Consider the following 23,905-nt stretch of genomic DNA (forward strand, 5'->3'; position numbering starts at 1 on the left):
TTGCACAATATAAAGATTTTTTGTCTTTCATCGTGTCCCCTATAAGGAAAAATTTTAAGAAATTTATTTTATTTCAAAATTGAATCCTTGAAATTTCTTCGGAATCGCAATTTAATAAAAAAAGAGCCAACTTAACTTTGAGTCCCGATAACTTTGTTTCTGTTGGAAATAACCCAACAAAACATAAACATTTTTAGTTTTCTAAAGTGCTCTTTTCAAGGAAAAATCATGAAAAATTATTTTGTTGCGAGATCGAATCTTTAAAAGCCCATCGCCAAATTGCATATCTCTGAATATTAGGCCCATTGGCTTATAAACGCTATTAAATTTTCTCTTATTAGAAATAACTCTACACAATATAAACATTCATTTTCTTTTTATACTGTCTCCTGTATGGTAAAACTAGAAAAATCAAAAAAATTTATTCTATTCCAAAATTATGAGTGTGAATATTATCAGACATCAGAAAAATTTAAATTTATTAATAAATAGTGTAAATACTTAATAGAATAAAATTTTTAAAAAATGCGCATTCAAAAAATTTTGAAATGAATAAGTGCATTTTTTATAAATATTATTTTTTAAATTATTTACTCTATTTATTTATAATTTTGGATTTGTCTGATGTCTGGTACATTCACACTCATTCAAAATTTAGTTCTTCAAATTTTTTGAAAATCGCAATTCTATTAAAAAAGTGCTTACATACTTTGAGTCTTGATAACTTTGTTCTTACTAAAAACAATCCAACAAAAAAACCGTTTTTTGTTCTTTAAAGTGCCCGCATTCATTACAAAATATAAAAAAATTCCTGTCAACTGTCATAGTATTTAAATAAATTCAAAACCTCAATGGTTCGTAATTTCTGAATCCTCAAAATTGTACCAATTTACCCCACAAGTTTTTAATTCAAAACATTCTCATATTTAAAAATATCATATTTTCATTCCTCATTTACCAAACCCGCGAAATTCAAAAATTTTTTAATTTCAATTTTTCCCGCCGCGCCCCTAGTTTGAAATTCTTTCCACCCTCTATTGCAATTTTTCATAACTACTCATCAACTTCCTAGACTTGACGTGTTCCCTAGAGCTCCAGAGTTCCCTAGTCTCTAGTTCCTAGTGACTGCTAGTGACAATCGATCACCTCGTCCTCATCAGCTGGTAAAAAAAATCTGTCCAACGTTAAGACCAGAGTTACAAGTCTTAGCTTAGCCCCTGGGCGGGTCGTGAAAACAACAGAACAGACATCACGTGAATTTACGATGGTTTCATTACAATTAACTCACGCAATATAGTTTATCCATCACTTCAGATTACAATTGTCTCAACAAATTAACCAACTGGACCAAGTAAATACTCAATATTATTATCACAATATTATAATTATTCATAAATATTATTATTACTATTATTATTATCATTATTTTCATCCTTACAAATAAATATTTAAATTTTTCTAATCCACTAAAAATGACGCAGGCCATTTTTTTTTTTATTTTTTTTTTATCCATTTCATTTTGTCTTTTTTCAAATTTAGTGGCGGGTTTATTTGAATTGACAGCGAGTTTTAAAAAATTTTTAAATATTTACTCCATTTAAATCAGAGTTGAAATTGTCCATTGGATGGGTATTGATTTTTTTTTTACTCAAGGAAAGTTAAGACAGGCGCCACATAGACAATCAGACCTTCGTTTGTTGGACGTATTCATATTATATATTTATTTCATATTTATTGTCTACTGCGGACAAAAAAATTAACCCAAGGTTGAAGTGTATAATTATTAAATTTTAAATTTTTGTTGATATTAATGTTATTATTATTATTAGTATTATTATTTTGAGTTGTGGTTGTATTATTGTTATAAGTGTCAGTTTGTATATATGTGTTTTATTTTTAATTGTCATTAGTCTAGACCGAAGTCGTTTTGTCATATTGATCAGTGAATTATGCGCGCCACTTATTAATTCTTGATCACGTGGATTATATTGCTTACGTAATTGCTCACGAGGAAAGCCACACCCCCGTATTTTTAAATGACTTTTTTTTATTACAAATTGAAATTTGAGTTAATTATTTTTAGGAAGAGAAGGGGGAGGTTCGAAATGTTTACTGGGTTAAAGAGGAGAAAATTTGCGGTAGAATGAGTACCCACATCGATATATTCGGACATACATTTATACCTATGTCATATATTTGTGATTTTTTTGATTGGGAATAAGAAAATTTTTTTGGTCGCTTTGAATGTTTTTGTTTTTCTGATAAAATTAACAGTAAAATGACTAATATTTTTATATTTACTCCAATCCTGATGAAAAAAATTATACTCTGATTTTATTTCAACAATTTGATATATTTTGTTTTATTAAAATTATTTTTTGTACTTTTTATTGGTTTTTCAATGAAGTCATGAGGATTCCCTTTAAAATGAATACCCACAACTCTATATTTAAAAGCAAAATATTTTCTCAAAATTTTAGGAAACAAAATTTAAAAAAATCAAAACATATTGATGTGAGTACTCATTCTACAGGAAATTTTATTTCTTATACTCTGGTCATATTTATTTTACAATAAAAAGTTCATCCAATTTTTCCAAAATGTAAAATCAAAAACATTTTTTTTTAGTTCCTCAATATTTTTTTGTAACCCAGATAATTTCCCGACAACGAGTACATACATGACCACCTTGAGCGGTGACTCTAACTAACCGCCTTTATTTTTCAGATTGAATTTAAAAAAATCCTGAATTAAGATGACGGAATACTGGTTAATATCAGCCCCGGGCGACAAGACCTGCCAGCAGACATGGGAAACGATGAACAACTTGACATCGAAACAGAATTCGCTGTCCGCGAATTACAAATTCCATATCCCGGACCTCAAGGTCGGGACACTCGATCAGTTAGTCGGGTTATCAGACGACTTGGGCAAGCTGGACACCTTCGTCGAGCAGGTAACACGTAAAGTTGCCGTCTACTTGGGCGAAGTACTCGAAGATCAGCGAGACAAACTTCACGAAAATCTTATGGCCAACAATAGTAAGTTTTTTATTACTTTTTTTTATTTCCTCTAATCATACTAAAAAACTATAGTACTTTTTTTTATTAATTAATCAAGGATTTAAAAATAAACGAATTCATTTCTTGTTTACTTTCATAATTAAGGTAACAGACCCAATACCCAAAATTTTTTTCTGTTGTCTGTAGTGACTCAAATCCGAATTACGGGTCAACTAAAAATTTTTTACTAATTTTTTGCAGGGTAATCATTGCCCAAAAGTCAGGATATAATAAATCAATAACTTAAAATAACGTTTTTTAAAAATTTTACCGAATGACTCTTTTGCATAAAATGGTCCGACTGTATTAAATATCTGAATACTTGATAGAAAAATGTAAATACATTTTAAATTACTACTTAAAGCAGCGGGTATTGAACTAGATTTTAAATTTATAATGTACGTTCGTAAGCAGTACAAGCTCCAATCATTCAAACATTTAATTGTCAGCAAGTCCTTCAGTGAAACATTTTCGGCTCACTTAACGACAAGTTTCTGGCAAGCCTTGGCTGGATAATGCTTGCGTGCAAGTTGATGCAAATCAACTGCCGTCATCTGAATGTAATTTGACAGAAAAATTTGCCGTCAATTCGACGTGAAACTTTCAATCAACTAAACGTTATTATCTGACAGTAACATTTGAAGTCAAATTGAATTCAAGTTACAGACAATCTACTGTCAACTTAACCGCAACTGTTTGCTCTCCAACATTTGCTTTTAAGTTGGCTTCAGATTACGGCCGTAGCTTGGTTAACTTGCGGTTATGGTGACTATCAGGGTAATTACTATCATGGTGGCTAAATTTCTGGAAAACCTAGAAATGTCAGGGAATTATAAATATACTGTAAAAATCAAGGAAAAGTTAGGGAATTTCGTCATAAAGCTGAAAAAAATTTTTACTTTTTTTTTTTGACTGAAAAATTCCGATAAATTTTTTTTTTCTGTCAAAACTGTTCAAAAAATTGCGCGGCGCGAATGCGATTGTAAAATCATTTTGAAAAAAAATTAGTGGAAATTGATTTCAATAGCAAAATAATGAAGCAGTTAGAATTAAAAAGGCTGTTAGAAAAAAAAGTCTTAGTAGAAACCAATCGTCAGGATCTTCATATTATTAACATCCATATTGACAAGTTAAAAAACCAAAAACTTTAAATGTATACATAAGTATTGAACTAATAAGTTTCTCTACATTTATTATTCGCGTACTTGATTAATATTTTATTAATATTCTATAAAACGTTCTTATTTATGAAATTTATTCTGGTGAAAATGAAAAATTTATTTATATTTTATTATAGAGTAAGTTATATAAAATCATAGATTTAAAAAAAAATAAAAAATTATTCATTTAATAAATAGAAATAACCTATGAACATTGACAAATAATAAAATAGTTTCGTTTAACGGCAATGATTGATTGTTTATTGAACTGACTTATACCATTTTATGTTGAATTAAATAAATATTTCCAATGATTAAATATTACTACAAATGGTCAGATAATTTTTTAATTATTTGACTGGAATACCTGGAAAAGTCAGGGAATTTATATTTTTACGTTTGCATTCAGATTGTCGCTTAATTATAGGAGATATGATAAAAATGTCCTGGTATGAATTTTTAGAGAATTCAATACTCTATAAAAGAAGTATTTTGTAATTTTTAAATAAATTAAATATTTTCGACGTTATTGCAATTTAAAGTAAACCCCAATAAATTCCCATACCTGAACTTTAAAATATTTAATATAAGTATAATTTTTTAAATAAAAATAATAGCTAAGCTATTAGAAATATGATAAAAATGTATGACAATATTTTTGTAGAGAATTCATGTTAATTATTAATTACTGTTTTAAATATTAGGGTCTGTTACTTAAATTAGAATTAAATAATAAAAAAAAAAAAAATTGGTAGCAAAATATATTTTAAATCCTTGATTTGACTGTTAATTAATAATTCATTTATTGTGTATGGTGTTAAAAAAACAATTATTATTAATTGTTTGAATTAGAAATATTTTTTTTTGTTACTAATTAATAATTTTAACTTAAAAAAAAAATAAATAAATAAATTACACACAAAATACTAAACACAACACAATACATGCACACTAATTGATTATTTTTTAAATTTTTGTTTACTAACAAACTTAATTAATAATTAATTACCTTGATATTTAATTAAGTCACTGTCACTCAATTATTCACTTACATTTTGTTTTAAATTATGTTGTTTTTTCCTTTATAAAAGTTTTGATTTTTTTTTTTTAATTTTGAAAATTGAAAGAGCTGTAACTTGGAATTAAATTCTCTTAGTGAGATAAAAAAATTTGTTTTAAAGCTTCTAGTCTGTTTTAATTTAGATCTGTTGAGAAATTTTTCTTTTGTATTAAAAAAAGGGGTAAGAGAAGCCGTGCGAAAAAAAAAGTAAATTAAAAAATTAAAATTGAAATTTTAAAAATAAAATTATGATAATTTTATTTTAAAATAATTACTGAGTAGAGAATATGAAATTTGATATAATTTATGAAAACAAAATTTTATTTCGAGTTAAAAAAAAAAAAAATAATTTTCGTGATACCAGCATCGAAACTTTCAGTGTCTCTACAACCAGTCGAAACAAGTTAATTTCAGTCCAATGCCGGGAATTAGTATATTATACACCGACGAAAGACAGTAGTACTTTCCGACCCACGTGTATAATTGCCTATCCGAGCCGAAGGCGAAGGCGGCAAACACGCGGATTTGGAAATCCTTCCTTCCTCCGTGGTGTGTATACGATTTTTCACCAGACCTGCACCTTAAAGTTTGAATTTTTGCCTCTGTTTGTGAGAAGAATGGCGCATACGCTTATTTTTATCATTTCTTTTCTCGTATATAAAAGAACGACTTTCTTCCCTCTAAATCCTGGTGGAAATTTTTCGGATTTTTCTCTGAATAACTCTGAAAAAGTCTTTAGAACTTTGAAAGAGTCTTTAAAACTTTAGAAATGAGTTTTTCAGAGAAAAATCCGAAAATTTTCCACCAGGGAATAGCGCAAGAATTTAAACTCTCGGTACAAGTATAATGAAAAAATACTAGCACACGCGAAATTGCAAATGCCGTTAGTCAGCCGGCAGAAGCATTTGTGTTTCGTCCCTTGGGAAGAAAGAAATATTATTTCTGCCCGATAACTGAAAACATTACCATGGTACAAGTCTCCCCCTGAGTTACTCAAAAACTTTGATTTGGCTTGAATAATTAGAGTATCTCTCAGCTCGGGAAAGTAGAAAATCTATCAGGGGATGAACAAGCGGATAATGGCTTGTTGGGAACCCGTAAAAAACAAGTTAAGGAAATCCTTTACATAGGGTATGGGAAGAAGCTGCACCCCACTACTAATCCTATGCAACCATGTTGACCAGAGCTGGGAGTCTGGTACCACGGGGGCCTTTCTAAGCCCACTGCGACCAGAGTCTCTTTATTTCCTGAGATGGGAGTAGTGATTGGCCCGAGAGAGGTAGAGCTCGTAGTGGCTGTGGTTAGATACCAAGCGCCATGAAGATTTTTGATTATACCTCCGGTTAATGTCCACCTTAGTCGTCAATTGATTATATTTTTCGACTAAGAGTGTCGTCTGGGTCAGAAGATGGGGATGCTACGCAGCGCGAGTATGCCCAAAAACGCGAGGAATTAGCCTCCGGTCGGCGGAGGTGGACTTAGGTCCCGTTACATTAATTAATTAATAGTACAAGTCTACAAGTCATCTGTTTATTAGTAATCTCAGACCACTAATTTTATTTACATAAATGACAGTTCTGACTTTGTGATTAAGTTTTATAAAAATTAGTGTGAATAATATATAGTATTTATAGTTTCTGCTTAATTATAAATTGCTAATCACAATTTACGCTTACGCTAATTAAATAGTTGATCACACCATTGGTCTTAGATTCACTTGTTTCTGACTGGCTGCTGACACTGAAACTTCAAGTTTCTATGCAGGGAACAATTTCAAATTGCGGGTGATGTCAGGCCTCGTCTACTACTTGGCAGCCAACTTCACCCGGGTCTGAAATCGTTTTGTTTCATCCCTTGTCACACAATATACTATTTATAACAAATTAATTTTTCTGAGGTAAAAAAATGAAAGATTCATTAAAATAGAAATTCGAAGCTTTAACGATGAAAATTGTTTCATTACACAATTACAATTTGAACCCAAGTTACAGTAATTTGAACTCCAGTAGTTTAATTTTATTATTTAAATAAGTTTAAAATTCCAAATCCACGCATTTTTATTTTATTCCATATTATTATTTACCTCATCAATAATTTACTTAATTTGTATCATAACAAATGTAGAAGTTAATTTATTTATTATAACTAATAATAACAGTAATTATTATTTTAAGCAGATTTATGAATAAAAAAAAAATTATCATGACAAAAATAATTAGATAAATATTTGAATTAGGATAAATCATGACTTATAAATCTGTTTAAAATTAATGAACAAAAAATATTTGTGTGTGTAGTCAAAAAGAAAGATAAACATAATAATAATAATTGTAGGGCTTGTTATTTATTTTATTTTATTTATTTATATATTTTGTTTTTAATTTTTTTTCTTTGAGCTTTGCTTACTTTTTTATTTTATATCAGGTGGAAAAATATTTAAATTATATAATTGTACTTTGCGATATTCGAATATAAAAAATGAACATATGGATGTATATAATTAAGGGCTTTGAAAAATAAAATAAACGGAGTTGATGCGTCGAGTTTTGTAAATCGAGACAATAAACTTGAGTATTTATAAGTTATAGATCATTAAATAGACGAATGATTTAACGCTAAAAAATCTAGGAGACAGGCGGATTTATCCTGCGCTCATGTTTTAGAGATCAGAGCCAACCGCCGGCTCTTAAGATCATTCGGGACGACTTTATATATTTTCCGTGTCCTTTGCAATATCCAGAGATTCATTTAAATCAAAGCATCAACAACAGCTCGGATAGTGTTGGTGTCTTAAATCGTTTGTTCCTCGGACGTTGAGAGCAGCCTAAATATTAAACGATAACTATAGACATATTCTATGAGTTCCCGATGTCCGAACACCGTTTCGACTTTTAGTGGATTTATTTTCCGCGGTTGTCGAGATTTCAAACTTTAAACGATGCTCACTTAGTCGTTGCCTCAAATAATAATAATTAAATAATTCGCGGTCAGTTATAATCAATGAGGATTACAGCGACTCCAGTCAGTCCATATTCCTTTTTGATAAAAAATTTATCTCTATCATCTTCTATTTATAACTAATTCAACAATAAGAAGTTTATTCTTTTTTTAAATTAAGGGCATTCTCAGGCAGAGTCCCCTCACTTTTTAAAAATATGCAATGACTTCCAACTGTCATAATCGTATTATAATGTTATTAATTAATTAAAAAAAAGTTAAAACATTAATTGAAAAAGGGGCAACGTAGTCGTAATTTCACCGAGGTATAGAATTTTAAAAAAAATTACTTGTAGCTGTTATCAGTTAGGAGTTAAACGAAATTTGTTGGATACATTTTAGCCTACAGAATTTAAAAAGTCGGATTATAAAATTGACATGAAGATTTTACTGAAATTTATTTGACAAATTTCGTTCAACTCCCAATTGATATCAACTGCATGTAATTTTTTTTAAATCTATATCCCAGCGTAATTGTCCTTTTTTCAATTAATGGTTTCATTTTTTTTTTTTAAATTAATTGATAAAATTTTGATACGCTTATCACAGTTCAAAGTCATTGAAATTTTTTAAAAAGTGGGGGTGCTGTCCGAGAATGGTCTTAACAAAACTGAAAAGTGATCTACATCGCGCAATTATTTATTTATCAAAACTACTTAAAATCCCGGTGATTATATATCAGCACTCGGGTTTAAAAATTCATATAAAAAAGTACTGAACTTTATCTCCAAAAAGTATATAAAATTTTGCGGTCGATTCAATTCTAAATAAAATTATATGTCCATCCACTTTTTAATTTATGACATTCTTGTAATTAAGTCAATTATAATTTACTACAGAGTAATAAAATTTTTCCACCTGTTGATTAATTATTTTTTAAACTTTATTATTATTATTATTTTTATTTAATTTTTTGACCACATTAACCCTTTTCTCCCTCATACATTTTAATTATACCCTATCTATCTATACTAATATATAATATAATTTATGTAATCGAACATAAATGCTCGTACACGCGCACAGCCGTACAAAAATATAAAATTTAAATAATAATTAATTTACAATTAATTAATTAAATTAAAATTCAGCTTCTTTCAAATGCCACTGTTGATTAATTAATTGTTAAATTGGTAAATTAATTAATTAACATGAATCTCAAAACACTAACAAATAATTTAAAATTGTGGAAAATTTTTATCAGGACACAAAATAATTTTAAATAAAATAATTGGAGTAAATTATTTTCTTTAAATTAAGGAGTCGGTTGGGTTACTGTGGTCATCAACTCATAGTAGCCACTATTAGGTTTTTTTTTTTCATTTATTTATTATTGATTATTGATTTTTTATATTATTTATATACTAATATATATTTTATTTACTTATATATCTAATTATTGAGTTAATTAACTTGAAAACGCAAATAATATATTATATATTATAATCCATCTATATATAAATATATATGTGTATATAAATATAATCATTTTTTTTTGTCATTTACGTTGCACAAAAAAATCATTTGCAATATTTACTTTTTTTTATTCGTATTTGGTTGGTTTTTTTTTATCAGTTGTTTTTTTATTATCATTTGCTCATTCTGTTTATCGTGAATTACATGAGTATTTAATAATGACAATAATTATTAATAATTTACAATATACTTAACGAAATGAGGTGACTCTTAATTATTTTAGTGGGTTGCAATTTAGGCTAACAAATTATTAAAACAAATCTGTTCTGTCATTTCGCCGAGTCTCAATTGCAATCGATTTTTTTCATTTAAAATTAAAATCTGTCCTTCTCAGTCTAAGAGAATAATTCATTGTTTCGACAAAGTCAACTGCTTATTGATAAATTCCCGATTCTTTGCAATTCCGATACTTTATTTACTTTTACGAATCGCCAGATAATTTATCTCAATACAAAAAAATATCGCTGTGAGTTTATTTAATGATATTATTTAGATTGGATAAATATTTTGTTTTCGTTTAACCACAAATACGTTTTATAAAATAACGATTTGTCAGCAAAAATAAGATGCTGGACCTTAAATAAAGTAGAAAATACATACATACTCATACAAATACGAAGCTCATGATCGCATTTATATTTATATTTATTTAAAATAATATTAAGTATCAAAAAAAGTAAATAATTCAAAAACCAAAACCGCGAGTACGCCGTCTATAACTCTAACCAGCTTCAGATAAATCATTAAACTTTGCAGCCTGGTTTATATTTCACCCGCTAAAATCCACCAAATAAATATTAAATAAAATTTTAAAATCATCAAAGACTCGGATTTATAAGTTCAGAGGTTAGATTTCGTCAATAGTCGGCTATTTTAATTTCTTCAGGAGCCGGCCATTTTAGTTTGCCTTCAAGTAACAATAATTATTTCAAATAATTCACAAACTTCCTTATAAAGTCATCTCATTTTTATTAAAAAAAGAAATGTACATATAATGATAATATTAATATTAAATACTCATCGTCATTAAGCAATAGTAGGAACTAAAAAAATAACGCGAGGCGAAAAAAACTATTGCGACCTGTTAGGTCAAACATCAATGGACGAAGAAAGCACAAGCTCCGAAGTTGGTGGGAGTATCGAGACCCCACCAAATACTCCCGTAACTCCGTCATCAAAGACACGGGAACATCACCACCATCACAACCACCACCACCACCATCACCATCACCACCATCATAACCATCACCAAGACGAGCCGAAGCTCTGGAAGGAAACGGACTCGGAACCAGCGAGCTTAGGTCAGCATCGCCACCATCATCAATCCCATAACCATTCTACCGGTTCCCACTTCCATTTTACCTCAAGTTCCACATCCCACTCCCATAACCATGATAAAAAAAAATCAATTAGTACCAGTAGCAGCGAAAATACAAAATCAACAGAGTCTTCATCAATTTATTCATGCTACCAAGTCCATTGGTGTGCTAATTCCGCTTCATCATCACCTTCACCTCCACTTTTACCACCCAACGCTACTCCAACCAGCCAAACTCCATCAATTACCTCATCAAGCGAGGACGAGGACCGCAAGTCGGGATCTAGATACCAAAATCTACCAAAGTCGAGGAGAAAATCGTCAAGACGCAAAACCCCTAAAAGTAGAAAGAAATTTTTTTCAAAATTTGATGGCAATTACGATTGCACTGTCGGTAATGAGGACAGGAGTGACAATACCGAGGATAAAAATAGCGAAAGTGATTTTACTGAGGCTCTAAGGCAGCTCGACGACCACCATCACGGTTTTAGCTTCGATGCGGACGATGTTGATCATGATGATGATGATGACGATGATAATTTTTGTGGCATACTCTATCCAGGTACCCATCCCGACAGCCTCGACAACCGATTGGACCTATCCGTTACATTTTATCTATGATAATAACTGATAACTGTATTTATAACCTGTAATGTTATCCTGTGTCCGGTCACTCATATTTTTTTTTGTTATTGCCCTTCATAAAGCTTACGTGAAGCATACTTTTCGTTTATTAATGTTAAGTTATTTTATTATTATTATCATTATTATTATTATTATTATTAATATATAATTATATATATTCTTATATATAACCGGTTTTGTAAGATAACTTAATTGTTAATTGATGATTTATTTATGATAGTAATTATTGATAAGAAGGAAGCCCAATCGACTGTCGATAAGGAACTTAATGTTTACTCCAATTATTTATGTTTTTTCTTTTTTTTTAAATACTTATACTTTTAATTATCAGTTTTGATAATATAATTATTTTATCGTACACATTTGCACGGAGTTGGTTTTTCTGATTTATTTTTTGTGATTTTATTCACGGAAACGCTTAAAGCTTCACTGAAGGGTATATATATGTATATATGTATATATATATATATATATTTATATATCTATATCTTTGTAATGTTTTTTAGGTACTCGAGATACTGGCACTGATTGGTTTTGAATTGGTAACTGATGTTTGTAGTTCATTATTTCAGGTCATTTTCGAATCAATATTTTTTTTTTGCACTGTTCAAATGCGAAGCATTCCCGTGTAACAATTTTTTTCAATTCTTGAGCAAGTCTGCTCTCAAGATCGATCGGTGTTAGTGTCTTTTTCTACGTATGTGTCGTGCTGCAGATACTTGAGACCAGATTTAAATTGCAAGCCTAGTGCAAGCCTTACACAAGAAATTCGTGCCAGATTATAATTCAATTCTGGAGGAAGACTAGAGTTGAAAATAGTTGCGCATGGCTTGCTCAAAGCTCAAAATTGACCTTGAGCCTTGAGCAGATCTTGAGCAAGCCATGCGTAAGTACCTACTGTAAGTTACTGGTGCAAAAAATGCGTCAGACACTTTTTCATTGCACCGTGTTCAAGATATCTTTAATATTCTTGCGTACGATACCATGAGCAAGACATACACAAATCTTGACATAGGTTTATTGATTCACGATCTTGCGAAAGACACATACGTAGAAAAAGACACTAGCAGCTAGGGGTCTTGCTCAAGATACTTACTCCAGAATCTTGCTCAAACACGTGTTACTAGGGTTTAGGTGGGCTTTACTGTTGAATAGCCAACGTTTCGCAAAATGTTAGCATAAAGTAATTTCAATAACTCAAAGGATTAGTTGATTGTGTACTTGTTAATGATTTTTGGAAGCTTTAAAGTCCCCTTGTAGGAAAAAAAATATTGACAACGGGGCCAGTCTTGGCACAATACTGGGCTACCGAGGCTCGGCCTCCCAAGGTTGGTCCGAGATCCGACCAACGTTCAAGTGACGAGTCTTGGTTTACCAGTCTTGGGCCAAGATTCAGCCAATACTCAAGTGACAAGCCTTGGTTTGCCAGTCTTGGAACAAGGTTCAGCCAATACTCAAGTGACAAGCCTTGGTTTGCCAGTCTTGGGACAAGGTTCAGCCATTATACAAGTGACAAGCCTTGGTTTACCAGTCTAAATAACAAATGGTACCTAAAAACCCCTGGCTTCTGTGAATAGCGTAACAGCCTAGTGAATAAGACGCTTGCCTAGCAGTCATGAAGGACCAGGTTCGAGACACAGCAAATGCAAAAAAAAAAATTAGTTTCATCGATCCACCTGATTTCTCTGTGTACAAATTTATTTCCATATGTTACCATCCCACACATGTCTACTAATATTTTTATTTTTTTAAATTTATTTTCAATAAGCATAGGTGCTTATTTAGCAACAGTCTTGGCACAATACTGGCTCTCGATATTCGGCCAATACTTAGATGCAGTCTTGGCACAACACTGTCACTCAAGCTTGGCTGGGTGTTATCATTTCGATGCTTAGACAGACTTGGGCCAAGCTTGGGCCTATTGTTTCTTCCTATAAGGGTCTGATTAATGCCGTCACGAACAATAAATCAACCTAATTCTTGTTGTAGAAGTTGTCATTCATCTTTGGGATAAAACCTATGGAATATTAGCAACCAACTTTTGCCCATTTAAAAGATATCAGTAAAAATCAATCTATTTTCACAGATTTTTTCTTAAAGTTTATCGTCCATATGTGTTTCTGTCTTTTTTTTCTACATCCACATTCGTATACGTCTCGTTCTGTTTTCTATACTCATTCTATCTATCTATTTTATTCATGTATGTACTATTAGCGCCCCCTATAAAAAAACTGATTCAGGTGCCAATTTATTTCTTTTTCAATTTACTTTGTTTTATATCCGCTCGGCATGAGTGTTAGAAAGACATCTTATTGGTATGATGAAGTTATCTAAACAATTATGTCTTCTTTCTGATATCAAAAAGATATCTTTCTGAAATTCATGCCGAGCGGGAAGGTTAGCTTTTATATTTTTATTACAACATGAGCATTTAAAGCGTCCACTTTTGTACTTTCCAAACATTTTTTATGTTGATTGAGGGTCAACTTTGGAGGTGAGAAGAGTTTTAAATATTGGGTTGGGTGGAAAATTCATAGAAAAGTGTTTTATAGAGAATTTTTGGGATATAATAATTGTAAATGCTTGAAATAAACTAACTTGGACTTACAAAGGCTTGAATTGAACCTACTTAGACATACATCGTGAAACGAACAAACTCAGAATTTTAGGAATTGACTCTCTGTTGGTCTCAGGCTGCTTCTAGGTCCTATTCCATTTCTAGGTGCCATTAATCTAATGATAAAATCACTAGATCATTTGCAGCAATTTTTTACTAGCCTTAAAATTTTTTAAATCGACTCTTTGTTAGTCCCAGGCTGCCTGTAAGATCCAATCCACCGTTGATTGTTATTAGCTCACTGGAGACATGACGATCACTTGCATCAATTCTCCAGTAGTCCGCAAATTTAACAATTTTACCTTCTTGTATAGTATTCCTTGCAAGTCTTTCCTTCTGTTAAGTCTAGTTAGGTTCGTTTCACGATTTATGTCTATGTAAGTCTAATTATCTATCGTAAAAAAGTTGGTGTTATGTCACCGATTATTGTCGTCATGGTAATGGTTGCTATGGAGATGGTTGTCATGGCAACGGTTGCTATGAATATAGTTGACATATCAACGGTTACTTTGGAGCTAGTTGGTGATGTTAGCGGCTAACAGGGACAATAGGGATCTATCATAAATATTTTGAATAACGACTTTTTCATAAGAGGAGTGCGAAAGGTAGTTATCAAAACATTACAAGAGGTAAAAAATAATGGGCGTGATTTGCGTTAGCGCGCAAAAGCCTTCTAGTGTCCTAAAAAGTCTAATGTAGGTTTTCAATGCTCATTTAGGTTCAAAGAAAGCCTTAGATTTCGATTCAGAGAGTTTAAAATACTCATTTTACATGAAAATTTATAAGATTATTTTTAGTAGGGCATTTAATTTTCTACAAAAAACTTGTAATCATTTTATCGGTATTTTTAACCATTTATCCGCAACATTAAATTTGAGTATCAATGACAAATTACTCGTCTGTGTACGGATTTATCCCATGGGATAAAGAAATAATGAAAATGTAAAAAATAATCAGCGTCAATGGAAAAGAATTGAACGAGTATTTAAATTTGGTTTGCTCTCCAAAAATACAACTCACAAATGAACGAATAAATTTGTTGAAACTCCGAGCTGCAAATAACGAAAATAAAAAAATTTCGCGTTTTAATTATTTTTTTGTAGTGAACCACCAGACAAAAGGAGACTGAAATCTTGTCGAGTTATTTTACAAACACTTTTCCATCAAGTTCTCTCATCTACAAACGATAAATAAAAAAAGATAAATTTCCAAGTAGATATTTTTTGAGCCTGCGACAAATCGCCTTTAATATTATTTTGTTTTTCTATTTGACCCGAGCTGAAACGAGTCCCAGAGATTTTAAAGTAATAAGAAACATTCCGCAAATAATCAGCAGTAGCAACATCCGCCCATTGCTCCCGATATCACTACTACACATAATTAATATTTAAAATTTTTACACCAATTCAAAACCAATCCGCCCAAAGCCTTCGATATCTAATAAAAAATTAGAAATTTTTTTTTCTAAAAAATATAATTTTTATTATTTATCCTTAAAAAAAATTTATTTAAATAACGATTATAAACATTTATTAACACAATTACAACACACAGTAAACAATAACCATAAGTAAAAATAAAAACAAAAAAAAATTGTTAAATTTTAATGTCTTGTGCATGATAATATTTTTTTTTTCCATGCAAATGTTGCACGATAGACATTTTTAATTTATTTTTAAATCAATTATACTCAATAATTACTTAGTCGACAAATAGGAAAAAATTCCACGTATAGAAATACAAAATTACAAAAAAAAATTATTTTTCATTTTTGAAAACTTAAGTTATAATTTATTGAATAGTTGTCTTGCTATTTTTTTTCCATCACTTCCAATCATAATTGCTAATTGCTATGTCGCTTTACTTGGCTTCAAATAGACCGCCACATTAATTAATTAATTTATTAATTAATTATTTAGTGCATTAAAATAAATAAATAAAAAAAACGAGCATGTTCTTATATATCTAACGTACTCTAGTATTTTTTTTAATAAAAAAAAAATAATAATAAGTAATTGCAAGTGTTTATTGAATTAATTAATTAAAAGATGAAAAGTTAATAATAATTATTGTAAATATTTCTTTTTTGTAAATAATAGGTGATTTGCCGACGTACATAACACGTTTCCAATGGGATATGGCGAAATATCCGATAAAACAGTCGCTAAGAAATATTGCTGACATAATAAGCAAACAAGTTGGCCAGATAGATGCTGATTTAAAAACTAAATCTACTACATACAATAATTTGAAGGGAAGTCTCCAGAATCTTGAGAAGAAACAAACGTGAGTATCATTTATTTTAAATCAAGGGTGAATCACAGCCGTGATTCAATCAAGTAAAATTCATGAACAAAATACATTTAGTGCAATGACCAAAACTTAGACAGTTGAAGAAAACCTTTTGTGAAGACCGATCGTACACGGAAAAAAATAAACTATATAAATTGAGAATGACAAGTAATATAATGATAAAGTGATCAGTAAATACCATCATTCTAAATAGTAATTTTTTCGTTTATCATTCAAACGTGAATAGTTACAGGATAAGTATGAAAATTTGTCTATGTAAGAAAAATTACTATTTGAACTTTAAAAATCATAACTGATACTTAGAAAATAGACGACACGTATTATAAAATTTACTATTTGAATGTTAAAATTCCCCATATTGACAACCGGGTACCTGGTTATAATTTCAAATAGTAATTTTTAAAGTTCTTTTTTTCGTGTATCACAATACTATAAGTACTCGGCTTAGAACACTATCTTTTCGTTCCGATCTTAAAAAAATTCAGTCTGTTATTTTAAGTCGGTGAGTAAAAATCTTCGTGTTCAATCGGGTCAACGAAAAGGCGTGAGTAAAATTTAAATGTACGTGGGAGTTATTATTGGAGGTACACGGAAAAAAATGTGTAGTTAAATTTACTACAAATGGAGTTCCATTTACTACACTGACTAGTAATATATAGGATAACTACACGTTTAGTAACAGTTACTAGTACACTGTGGTACACAACCTGTAGTACCATTTACTACAGTAAGTAGTAATAAGAACTAGCATTAAATAACCACTGTGGTTCATTTTACTCCACAACATAGTAGAATATATTTTATTCGTAATGTATTAATTAAATATCTGTTAGTTAACGATCATTACACTGAAAAAAAAATTTATTTGAGTCAACTAAGATTTATTTGAGCCAAATATATCGTATATTTGGATATGGCCAAATAAATATTTAATTATGAGAAAGATATAATATATTTGAGTAGTTTAATTGCGTGAAATAAGTGGTTTATTTGTGGTAAAGAAATGATCCAATTGCTACAAATAAATAAGGGCTTCAAATATACGTATAGTATCGCCAAATTTTAGGTTATTTGTCACAAATTTAATTTCTTTACCACAAATATATTAATTACTTACCACAAATAAATTATATATTTCCGTCAAATTATAAAATTATTTGAATCAACTGTCATATTTTGTTCTACCAAATATATTTATTTGTCATTAAGAAATATTTTTTAAAAAGCCACAAATAAATTGATTTATTTGGGACAAATATTTCTTTTTTTCAGTGTAGTTTTTATGATATTGAAAACGTTATAAAAATATAAAAATTAATCTTAGATTCTTCGGACTTACAGTATATCAAATTATAATGATATAAAAATGAATTTATTAATGAATAACTTAAAATAATAAGGACTCAAATTTCAAAAGCCTACTTTTTATCAATACCTGATAAGGATAATTTTAAAAATATATTTGTAATCTATAAATTCTTGTATAAGCATAAACTTAGAATAATTAAGTATTAATTTTTATTAATAGAAAATATAAAAAACATCGTTTTAAAAGTTATAATTCTAATAAATAACAAATACTCAATAGGCAATGATTTAAAAAATTGCATTAAAATCACGATTCACTGATAAGAGCATAGAAATAAAATTTAATAGAAGAAGTTGTAGGTGAGGTAAGCAAAAAGAAGAATGACAGGTAATACAAAAAAAATTTTTTTGTATTATATTTTTTATATATATATTTATTTTAAATTATGCACTGAAAAAAAGAAATATTTGTCCCAAATAAATCAATTTATTTGTGGCTTTTTAAAAAATATTTCTTAATGACAAATAAATATATTTGGTAGAACAAAATATGACAGTTGATTCAAATAATTTTATAATTTGACGGAAATATATAATTTATTTGTAGTAAGTAATTAATATATTTGTGGTAAAGAAATTAAATTTGTGACAAATAACCTAAAATTTGGCGATACTATACGTATATTTGAAGCCCTTATTTATTTGTAGCAATTGGATCATTTCTTTACCACAAATAAACCACTTATTTCACGCAATTAAACTACTCAAATATATTATATCTTTCTCATAATTAAATATTTATTTGGCCATATCCAAATATACGATATCTTTGGCTCAAATAAATCTTAGTTGGCTCAAATAAATTTTTTTTTCAGTGTATATATTATCATTGCACGCCTAGATTTTTAATTATATATATAAATATTTTTAATTATATATATTATAATTTATAATGTTTTATAATATTATTTATAATATTAAATACACTGACACAAGTTGAGGATACCCACAGAATGGAGTAAAAAAGTTGTAGGTGGCGCTGTTATTTTCTTCTTTTGATCATTTTACCACACATTGGAGTAGATTGTGCAAGTAATCTGGTATTGTATACTCCAAAAATAGTAACAGATACCAATTCATATAAAATTGTGTGGTTCCCAAAACCACAAAATAAGTATTTTATACTACATTGAGTAGTTGTGGAAACTACAAAGTTTTACCACATTACAGTAGTAAGCAGAACTCCTATAGTAGTAAAATATCACGCACACTGTGGCTTATGTTACTACAGTTGTCATTGCGGCGACCACAAAGTGTAGTAAAATTTTTACTAGTTTGGTGTGGTAAATTCTACTCCAGCATTTTTTCCCGTGTAATAGAGGCTTTTAAGACATTGTTATGACTAGAGAGTTGAGCTTTAAGAAAATTTTCTAGCACAGTTGAATTCGAGAGGAAATTTCCGTTAGTTAGAGTACCCACTTCGATATATTGTCTTCGAGTTCATATGCGATGGTTTATTTGCGGTTTATGGTAGTACCCGCGGTGGTTGATGAATTTTCAACGTCCCGCTAAGAAAACCGAAGATTTTCTAAAAATTCGGAGTTATTGTTTTCACCCCGATTTTTTAAATCGTTTTCATCAGATGTCGACGTTTTGAGGCCTAAAACTATTCTGACTATTTACAAAATTGTGTCCGAGTGTTTGTATATGTGTGCGCGTGTATGTGTGTGTGCTCGAAAAAATGAAGATATAGTTGTACTAGCCATCAAATTTCCTCTAGTCTGAGTACCCACATCAATATATTTCATCTCAATCCGAAAACAATAATATACTAATCAATTTATCAATTAATATATACAGGCCATAAGCATCTTACCCAAATATATTGATGTTGGTACTCATTCTACGGGGAATTGTATCAGCTACACAAATATGAGATTAATTTATCTAAAAAAAAAATAAGCATTTAAAAAATATCTAGAAAAACCTGCATTTGATTTTTAAAAATTACGTTGTCTTTAAATATCAATAATTATATTATTGTATTTATTTTTACAGTGGAAGTTTGTTGACTCGAAACCTCGCAGATCTTGTAAAAAAAGAACATTTTATTTTAGACAGCGAGTACTTGTCAACTTTACTTGTAATTGTACCTAAATCAAGTTTTCACGAATGGCACGCTATATATGAAAAATTAACAGACATGATTGTACCACGTAGTACACAATTAATAACTCAGGATGCCGAGTATGGTCTATTTACAGTAACATTATTTAAAAAAGTTATTGAAGAATTTAAATTACATGCACGTGAAAAAAAGTTTATTGTACGTGATTTTACATATAATGAAGAAGAATTAGCTGCTGGCAAAAATGAAATAACAAAATTAGTTACTGACAAGAAAAAACAATTTGGGCCACTTGTTCGTTGGTTAAAAGTTAATTTTAGTGAATGTTTCTGTGCTTGGATTCACGTTAAAGCATTGCGTGTTTTTGTTGAGTCTGTTTTGAGGTAATTTATTTTATTCATTATTTTAGTAATTAAGACAATTAATTAATGAATTTATTCACTTATTTAGATATGGATTACCAGTTAATTTCCAAGCTATTTTATTACATCCCCATAAAAAATGTACAAAGCGACTACGTGATGTTTTAAACCAACTTTACGCTCACTTGGATTCTTCAGCAGCTTCCGGTGGTCACTCTGCTAATCAAGATGTATGTATTGTTATTTAATTTCATTATTTATTTTTACTATTTATAAGACTGGGCCAAAATAATTCGAGGTTGAAGTTGAGTCAAAACGACTTTAATAACCTGAATAACTTTCGAAGGAGTGAATTTAGCAAAAAATCTTAAGAGACCTTTTTTGTAGAGCATTAAATTTCCTTCAAGAGTATATATCTTAATGAAAAAAAATATTAATATTTCTAGTAGTTACAAAATTCCAAAATAGAAACAAACAATTTAAAAAACAAATCAATGTTTAAGGCACGGTTACAAGGAAACGGCTCGTTTTACGTCAATATACTAAGAGAGTTTTTTTTGTAGGGAATTCAATTTCCTTTAAGAATATACATTGCTCAAATTTGTCAGATAGATAATTCACGAGTTTTGGATACAAAATGAAATTTCTGCCAAAAAAACAAAGTCGTAACGATACACCTCTTAATATCAATATTGAGGGCTCAAACTTGCACAATAATTTTATTTTGTCATCAGGAATAATATTTTCACAGTATCGAAAAAAAAAAAAAAAAAAAAATAGTCGATTTTTTTGGCCCAGTCTACTATTTATAATCTTCATAAATTTACACTTATTCATAAAATTAAAGGAACAAAAAAGTTTTATGAATTTTTGGAAGGCTGTATTTTCGTGAAAAATGGTCGTATCAACAAAATAATAAAAGCAATTTGAAGCTTGAAGTCTCTAGTTTGATGATCTTTTAGCAAAAAAAAAAAAAAAAAAATAATAAAATTTCAGTTGAATTTTTTGTTTTTTTTTTTTTAATTTTTTAGAAATTTAATTTTTTCTCTTTACCTTACATTTACTTAGTAACTAACGAAAAAATGGAAGAAAACCCGAAAAAAAAATGAATTTTTTCATTTTGATGATAATTACCCACTTAAAGGAACAACACTTGTTCCCGTGTAAAAAAAATTTTCGTTCATAATAAATTTAGATCTGAATTTCATGACGAACCTCAGATCGTGACACAATTATGACTTTCATAATGAATTTACTTCAACTTTTCGTCTAGTAAATCAGTATCAATTATAAAATTAATTTATTATGTCTTTGAATTGGACTTGGGATGACTTTGATAGAAACTTGCCTGAGTTTTTACTGAATTAAACCTTTTGTCAAATTTATCGATTCGGAAATTACCAATAGACTTTTTCTATCAAGTACTTGATTTACGTAAATCAGTTTCGATTGTAAAATCAATTTAGTAAATGAACTTTGAATCATTTGGATTAAAATTTGACATAAAATTTTGAGTCATAATCATGTCGTGATTAAAGTTGTTGATATAAATTCATTATGAAAGTCATATTTGTGTCACGATCTGAGTTTCGAGATGAAATTTAGATCTAAATTCATTATGAATAAAAATTTTTTTACACAGGTTCCTTTAATTATTTTGTAATACTCTGAGCAATCGGTCCGGACAAACGGTTAAATGGATCGATTTGAAAATTTACAGAGCTTTTAGTGGTACATTAAGCTGTAAAATCATCTGGCAACATTAACCTTTCTATCAATATTTGTAAAGTAGCGGTTGATTGACTAAAAAACCATAAGAAATCCATTTTTTTTACGTTTTTCAAATCGATGTTAACATAACGATGAAACAAAACTTTTTTTTTTTTTAATCGAAAATGAGGCTTGTGGGGAATTTATTAAAGTTTCTAAAGCTGCCCTCAAAATTACTGTGCAACTATCAGTTGCTGAGATATCGATAATCAAAGACAAAAGGATCCTTTTTCATTTGAAGGCTGAAATCTCAGCAGCAAATTGTCGTACAAAGAAAAAAAAAGCAAATTGTTGCTGAATAAATTTCCTGAGTGAGCCACGAATTGGATATCTTGAAAAAAATTTTCCCAGCCTGTAGACCTAAAAAACAAAACCAAAAAATTTACAAAATTTTTGTCTCGAGCTGTTTCTTATGATTACGCAACAATCGTGGCTCAAAAAATTTTTTTGCTGAAAGATCTTTAAACTAAAGATTGTCAGCTTCAAATCGCTTTCTTTTTTGTTGTCGATACGACTATCTTTTACGAAAATACAGCCTTACAAAAATCACTAAAAAATTCATAAAATTTTTCGTTCCTTTAATTTTTTGGATAAGTGTGTATTTTTGTTCAATTAATTAAAGAGACCAATAAGTCTCCTTAATTAAGTACATACATGTTAGTAATATGGTAAATTAATAAATATATTTTCTGTTATTTAGAGTGTAGATATTCCGGGACTGGGTTTCGGACAGAATGAATACTTTCCATATGTTTATTACAAAATAAATGTTGATATGGTTGATAGTAAAGTTTAAGGTTACTAATTAATAATTAACTATAAATAATGATTAATTAATAACAAACAATTAAAATTTAAACTATCTAAGCAATTAAAAAAAAATTATTTTAAAGTTATTATTTCGCACAATTTTTTTTTTCTTTTTTTTTCCGTAAAAAATTTATTTGAATAAATAAATACAGATTATTTAAAGTAAAAAAATTATAAAGTATAAAAATTAACTTGTAAATAATTTGAATATAAAATTTTATTGAAACAATACAAAGTTTATTAATTAAATATTTTTAAAAATTATTATTTTATTTCGACATTTTAATATCATTTCAATATTTAAAAATACATAAATTAAAAATATAATTAATATTGTTAACCATTAAAATATTTTTTTTTTTATCTCTAATTAAATATCGTTAATTAATCCTTGAATTACAAAAATTTGTATTTTTTAATTTAAAAGCTTCAAAAGCTTCTAGAGCTTAGAAAATTGTTTCTACGATAAAAATCATAAGGATTTCTTTTGTAGGGCTTAAAATTCTCTATAAAAAAGGTCTGAATAATTTTTAAAAAATTTTTAAGTTTCGACCTGCAATTTTAGTTTTATTTTTTCAAATTTCAAATTTTTAATATTAAAAAAACCATAAGAGCGCCTGGTGTTTTAAAAATGATTCTGCGAAAAAATTTACACGGACCTTTTTTATAGGGCTTAAAATTTTCTACAAAAAGGTCTAATTCATTTTTCCAAAATTTTCAATTTCAAACCCGTAATTTTAAGTAGTTTTTTAACACAGTCGAAAATAAAAAATTCAAAGATTAATTAACAATTTTATTTTAATTAAGCAGATAGAAAAACATAATGATTATTAATTTGAATGATGAAAAATTAAAAACATTTGACAAAAAAAAAAAAAA

The 23,905-nt window shown here is 29.0% G+C and overlaps 1 protein-coding gene across 1 annotated transcript; it reads left to right on the forward strand.

Moving 5' to 3' along the window:
* Positions 1–1,153: 1,153 nt before the first annotated feature.
* On the forward strand, positions 1,154–23,905 carry LOC130673006 (V-type proton ATPase subunit C). Its single transcript, XM_057477851.1, has 6 exons — positions 1,154–1,351; positions 2,728–3,041; positions 16,435–16,621; positions 20,015–20,467; positions 20,535–20,676; positions 22,917–23,905. Exons 2-6 carry the CDS (start codon positions 2,756–2,758, stop codon positions 23,010–23,012), a joined length of 1,164 nt encoding a protein of 387 aa, XP_057333834.1. The 5' UTR covers positions 1,154–1,351; positions 2,728–2,755; the 3' UTR covers positions 23,013–23,905.

The sequence above is a fragment of the Microplitis mediator genome, chromosome 8 (genome assembly GCF_029852145.1).
Source record: "Microplitis mediator isolate UGA2020A chromosome 8, iyMicMedi2.1, whole genome shotgun sequence".
NCBI lineage: Eukaryota > Metazoa > Arthropoda > Insecta > Hymenoptera > Braconidae > Microplitis > Microplitis mediator.

Excerpts from the sequence above, each read along its gene's own strand:
- LOC130673006 (XM_057477851.1), top strand. The coding sequence starts at position 2,756 with ATGACGGAATACTGGTTAATATCAGCCCCGGGCGACAAGACCTGCCAG. Across the intron at positions 3,042-16,434 it reads AAATCTTATGGCCAACAATA|GTGATTTGCCGACGTACATA; the intron begins GTAAGTTTTTTA and ends TGTAAATAATAG. Across the intron at positions 16,622-20,014 it reads AATCTTGAGAAGAAACAAAC|TGGAAGTTTGTTGACTCGAA; the intron begins GTGAGTATCATT and ends TTATTTTTACAG.